We start from the raw sequence: 6,377 nt of genomic DNA, 5'->3' as shown, positions 1-6,377 counted from the left end.
TTTGATGGATGCCGTAGTTTTCCAAGGCATCACTTGAGCCACCCTCCCAAAAAATGCTACAGTAGTCTTCAAATTTTTCCATAATATCTTCATATAACTTATTATCCTTAAAAGCATCCATCACTAGTATACACATCATTTTCATTTGTTTGTTGAGGGAAGGTACAGAACAATCCTTCCATAGGACTGACTGTCTTTCTCTCTTTTTTTTTTCTTCAGAAAGAGATGTGGACTACTAAGGATAGAGTGACACTATATAGGGGTTGCAGAAGCTTTTTTCAACAAAGAAATTAATGAGGAAATCCATGAGATAGAGTAGATGAGATACAAGCCTTCTTAGGATACTTTAAAAAATTACTTCTACTGATAAATAAATTGTTGAAACGTCACCACCGTATTACAGATAAAATTTATAATTTTTTTATACCACATTCATTTTAAAAATAAAAAATTAGTATTGTAACTGAAAATAAATTATAAAGTTTAATTGCTTTAACTATTCATATTATTTACTTGTCTTCTGTTAAATACAGACACTTCAATTATCATGACTTTCATCTTCTATTATCCATTAGAACTTTATTTTATTTTCTTCCTAAGTAAGGCAAAAAAAAGAATTTTATATCTCTTATATGAAGTATGCAATGGTTCTTATGTGTGGTATGTGGTTGGACCATTTTGCATAGTTTTATGATTTTCCAGTTTTTTTGCATAGCTTTGCATTGAGAAGTGTTGCACACAGTGCAACAAACAAACAGTAAATTCATCAAACTAGTTGAGCCCGTTAAATAATCTAGCTGAAAATGATATTCAAACTCGACTAGGCTAGGTTGGTTTAGTCATTCGAACTTGTTTTCATATTCAAGACAGTCTCTTTAGGAAAACGTGCCGACATGAACCGAGCCGAGTTCTCTTGAAAGAGCTCATCCTGAGTTGAATAAATAAACATATATAGTAAAAGAATTATTTTCTTGGCCATGCAGTGATGATATGATGCTCTTATTAGGTACCATGCATGAATTCAATTAGATCAAATTTTAATCAGAGAAAATAAGAACTAATAAATGTGGAAGAAATATGTTCACCATAGCTTGATTAAATCAAAGAAATATTATTATCATAGCCTGATCATTATCAGGGAATTATTATTGGTTCATATAGTTGTTTTTTAGACAACGGTGAAACATTAAAAGTCGAGGCATCCATATAGATTGGCCCCAATATTTATTTGTAAGTTGGTGCACATAACCTGCTTAATATATATGCTAGAGGACTAGACGAAAGACACTGAGGCCCCATACATGCATGGGCTAGAGTCGCAACACAGACATTGAATGTCATTAATGGTCGTCCTACGTTTCTCAGTGTCTTCTTTCTCAACGGGCTTTAGGAATTTTTGAGCATGACTTGCAACCTGAGATGGAGTCCTGGAAGGCACAAAATACTTGGCTATGTTCCTCCAATCTCCTTTCCCGCATATTTCTAACCCCCGCATAAACCACCTGTCATATTTTCCGGGCAAAAAATTGCATTTAAGCTAACATGACGTTTATATGTTTTTGGGATAATAATAACTTGGCAACGATGATTAAAGGTGGTATTTAGATACTTGATTTTTCTTAATTTCTTACTAAGCGTCACCTGTGTTCTTCCAAAGTCCATATTCTGGCTGGTTTCCTTGGCCTGGTAGTATACTGTTCAGCCTGCTCATTTGCTTTCTCCTCCACCATGCTATCCTCAATGATAATATCTTCAAAATCACCATTGTCCTCCGTGATTATGTCTTCAAATTCACCGTTGGAAGACTTGATCCAGTCTAATTCCTCCATCAAAACCTGATGATGAAGTTTAATGGATGCCATGGTTTTCCAAGGCATCACTTGAGCCACCCTCTGAAATAATGCTACAGAACCGTAGTCTTCAAATTCTTCCATAATATCTTCATATAACTTATTATCCTTAAAAGTCCATCCATCACTAGTATACACATCATTTTCATTTGTTTGTTGAGGGAAGGTACAGAACAATCCTTGCATAGGACTGACTGTCTTTCTCTCTCTTTTGTTTCTTCCGAAAGAGATGTGGACTACTATGGATAGAGTGACACTATATAGGGGATTGCAGAAGCTTTTTTCAACAAAGAAATTAATGAGGAAATCCATGAGATAGAGTAGATGAGATACAAGCCTTCTCTAGGATACTTTAAAAAATTACTTCTACAGATAAATAAATTGCTGAAACGTCACCACCGTATTACAGATAAAATTTATAATTTTTTTATACCACTTTTATTTTAAAAATAAATTTTTTTCTTGTAACTGAAAATAAATTATAAAATTTAATTGCTTTAACTATTCATATTATTTACTTGTCTTCTGTTAAATACAGACACTTCACTTTAATTATCATGACTTTCATCTTCTTTTATCCATTAGAACTTTATTTTATTTTCTTACCAAGTAAGGCAAAAAAAAGAATTTTATATCTCTTATATGAAGTATGTAATGGTTCTTATGTGTGGTATGTGGTTGGACGATTTTGCATAGTTTTATGATTTTCCAGTTTTCTTGCATAGCTTTGCATTGAGAAGTGTTGCACACAGTGCAGCAAACAAACAGTAAATTCTTCAAACGAGTCGAGCCCGTTAAATAATCTAGCTGAAAATGATATTCAAACTCGACTAGGCTAGGCTGGTTTACTCATTCGAACTTGTTTTCATATTCAAGACAGTCTCTTTAGGGAAACGAGCCGACATGAGCCGAGCCGAGTTCTCTTAAACGAGCTCATCCTGAGTTGAATAAATAAACATATATAGTAAAAGAATTAATTTCTTGGCCATGCAGTGATGATATGATGCTCTTATTAGATACCATGCATGAATTCAATTAGATCAAATTTTAATCAGAGAAAATAAGAACTAACAAATGTGGAAGAAATATGTTCACCATAGCTTGATTAAATCAAAGAAACATTATTATCATAGCCTGATCATTATCAGGGAATTATTATTGGTTCATATAGTTGTTTTTTAGACAACGGAGAAACATTAAAAGTCGAGGCATCCACTGGTTGGACGAATTTGCATAGTTTTATGATTTTCCAGTTTTTTTTAATAGCTTTGCATTGAGAAGTGTTGCACACAGTGCAGCAAACAAACAGTAAATTCATCAAACGAGTCGAGCCCGTTAAATAATCTAGCTGAAAATGATATTCAAACTCGACTAGGCTAGGTTGGTTTACTCATTCGAACTTGTTTTCATATTCAAGACAGTCTCTTTAGGAAAACGAGCCGACATGAGCCGAACCGAGTTCTCTTAAACGAGCTCATCCTGAGTTGAATAAATAAACATATATAGTAAAAGAATTATTTTCTTGGCCATGCAGTGATGATATGATGCTCTTATTAGGTACCATGCATGAATTCAATTAGATCAAATTTTAATCAGAGAAAATAAGAACTAACAAATGTGGAAGAAATATGGTCACCATAGCTTGATTAAATCAAAGAAACATTATTATCATAGCCTGATCATTATCAGGGAATTATTATTGGTTCATATAGTTGTTTTTTAGACAACGGAGAAACATTAAAAGTCGAGGCATCCACATAGATTGGCCCCAATATTTATTTGTAAGTTGGTGCACATAACCTGCTTAATATATATGCTAGAGGACTAGACGAAAGACACTGAGGCCCCATACATGCATGGGCTAGAGTCGCAACACAGACATTGAATGTCATTAATGGTCGTCCTACGTTTCTCAGTGTCTTCTTTCTCAACGCTCTTTAGGAATTTTTGAGCATGACTTGCAACCTGAGATGGAGTCCTGGAAGGCACGAAATACTTGGCTATCTTCCTCCAATCTCCTTTCCCGCATATTTCTAACCCCCGCATAAACCACCTGTCATATTTTCGGGGCAAAAAATTGCATTTAAGCTAACATGACGTTTATATGTTTTTGGGATAATAATAACTTGGCAACGATGATTAAAGGTGGTATTTAGATACTTGATTTTTCTTAATTTCTTACTAAGCGTCACCTGTGTTCTTCCAAAGTCCATATTCTGGCTGGTTTCCTTGGCCTGGTAGTATACTGTTCAGCCTGCTGTTTTGCTTTCTCCTCCACCATGCTATCCTCAATGATAATATCTTCAAAATCACCATTGTCCTCCATGATGATGTCTTCAAATTCGCCGTTGGAAGACTTGATCCAGTCTAATTCCTCCATCAAAACCTGATGATGAAGTTTAATGGATGCCATGGTTTTCCAAGGCATCACTTGAGCCACCCTCTGAAAAAATGATACAGAACCGTAGTCTTCAAATTCTTCCATAATATCTTCATATACCTTATTATCCTTAAAAGTCCATCCATCACTAGTATAGACATCATTTTCATTTGTTTGTTGAGGGAAGGTACAGAACAATCCTTGCATAGGACTGACTGTCTTTCTCTCTCTTTTGTTTCTTCAGAAAGAGATGTGGACTACTATGGATAGTGTGACACTATATAGGGGATTGCAGAAGCTTTTTTCAACAAAGAAATTAATGAGGAAATCCATGAGATAGAGTAGATGAGATACAAGCCTTCTCTAGGATACTTTAAAAAATTACTTCTACAGATAAATAAATTGCTCAAACGTCACCACCGTATTACAGATAAAATTTATAATTTTTTTATACCACTTTCATTTTAAAAATAAAATTTTTTCTTGTAAATGAAAATAAATTATAAAATTTAATTGGTTTAACTATTCATATTATTTACTTGTCTTCTGTTAAATACAGACACTTCACTTCAATTATCATGACTTTCATCTTCTTTTATCCATTAGAACTTTATTTTATTTTCTTACCAAGTAAGGCAAAAAAAAGAATTTTATATCTCTTATATGAAGTATGTAATGGTTCTTATGTGTGGTATGTGGTTGGACGATTTTGCATAGTTTTATGATTTTCCAGTTTTCTTGCGTAGCTTTGCATTGAGAAGTGTTGCACACAGTGCAACAAACAAACAGTAAATTCTTCCAACGAGTCGAGCCCGTTAAATAATCTAGCTAAAAATGATATTCAAACTCGACTAAGCTAGGCTCGTTTACTCATTCATATGACTAAAATTAATATATCTTAACATCCGTACAGATTGAAAAAATCATTTAAAAATTTAACTTGTTAACTGGGAATATCATTTTATACAGTAATACTTTTACAATGGTTTCCTTGAAACATCATTCTCTAAAGATAAACTAAGACAACGCTTTTTTTATTATAAAACCGTTGTGTAAGCATATCAGCTTTTTTCAATCTAACAGCTAATATCTAATCTCATTTCAATCAAGGGTTGTCATTCCGACACTTCAGCAATCAGAGTAAAATGTTTACAACCTATCATGGGGTGCCACCTCATCAGGCGGTGCCCATTGATATTATACAATAACTATTTCAGACAACTATTTTATTCTGTTGTATGAAGGTTTCTAAGACAACCTTTCTAAAAACTGTTGTGTGAATTACGTATACACAACGTATTATCTAAAAGCTTGTATGAGACCAACTAAGACAACACTTTTGTTTTAACATAAAACCATTGTTTAAGATTATCAGCTAATTTTCGATCTAACGACCGATATCAAATCTCATTTCAATGAAGGGCTCTCATTTCGCCACCTCAGCAATCCTTGTGAATGATTTACCACATATCACGTGCTGCCACCTCAGTACGTGGTACCCATTGAAATTCCTCAGAAAACTTTTTTCATTCCGTTGTTTGATGGTTTAGAGGATAACCTTTCTGAAAAACCGTTGTCTGAATTACACAATATAATGTCAAAACCGTTGACTTATATCCCTATATGTTAGCATAGTAACAACGGTTTGTAATCGTTGTGTTAAAGATCTACAACAACACTATATTTAAAAAACCGTTATCTGACACGATGAGAGGATACAACTTGTACAACAGTTTAAAAAAGATGGATATCCGTTGTTTATTCTGGAGCTCACACAACTGTTTTTTCTTCAAAATCAATTCACCGTTGTTTGATTTTTTAGGACGACGGTTTTTTTTTAATCGTTGTCTGTCAACCGTTGTTTGATTGCAAATTTCTTGTAGTGATAACTTGACAACGATGATTAAAGGTGGTATTTAGATACTTGATTTTTCTTAATTTCTTACTAAGTGTCACCTGTGTTCTTCCAAACTCCATATTCTGGCTCGTTTCCTTAGCGTGGTAGTATACTGTTCAGCCTGCTCTTTTGCTTTCTCCTCCACCATGCTATCCTCAATGATAATATCTTCAAAATCACCATTGTCCTCCATGATGATGTCTTCAAATTCGCCGTTGGAAGACTTGATCCAGTCTAATTCCTCCATCAA

General features: G+C 34.0%; 1 protein-coding gene across 1 annotated transcript; it reads right to left on the bottom strand.

The window, feature by feature from the left end:
• Positions 1-3,674: 3,674 nt before the first annotated feature.
• LOC141683684 (transcription factor SRM1-like) lies at positions 3,675-4,437 on the bottom strand. Its single transcript, XM_074488441.1, has 2 exons — positions 4,043-4,437; positions 3,675-3,903 (listed from the first exon to the last, which is right to left on the bottom strand). Exons 1-2 carry the CDS (start codon positions 4,435-4,437, stop codon positions 3,675-3,677), a joined length of 624 nt encoding a protein of 207 aa, XP_074344542.1.
• Between the last annotated feature and the right edge of the window lie 1,940 nt (positions 4,438-6,377).

This window comes from Apium graveolens, chromosome 9, assembly GCF_009905375.1.
Source record: "Apium graveolens cultivar Ventura chromosome 9, ASM990537v1, whole genome shotgun sequence".
In the NCBI taxonomy this organism is placed as follows: domain Eukaryota; kingdom Viridiplantae; phylum Streptophyta; class Magnoliopsida; order Apiales; family Apiaceae; genus Apium; species Apium graveolens.
Note: the sequence above shows the minus strand (reverse complement) of the source record. Positions and strands in the feature narration are given on the sequence as shown.

Excerpts from the sequence above, each read along its gene's own strand:
- LOC141683684 (XM_074488441.1), bottom strand. The coding sequence starts at position 4,437 with ATGCAAGGATTGTTCTGTACCTTCCCTCAACAAACAAATGAAAATGAT. Across the intron at positions 3,904-4,042 it reads TGGACTTTGGAAGAACACAG|GTGGTTTATGCGGGGGTTAG; the intron begins GTGACGCTTAGT and ends AAAATATGACAG.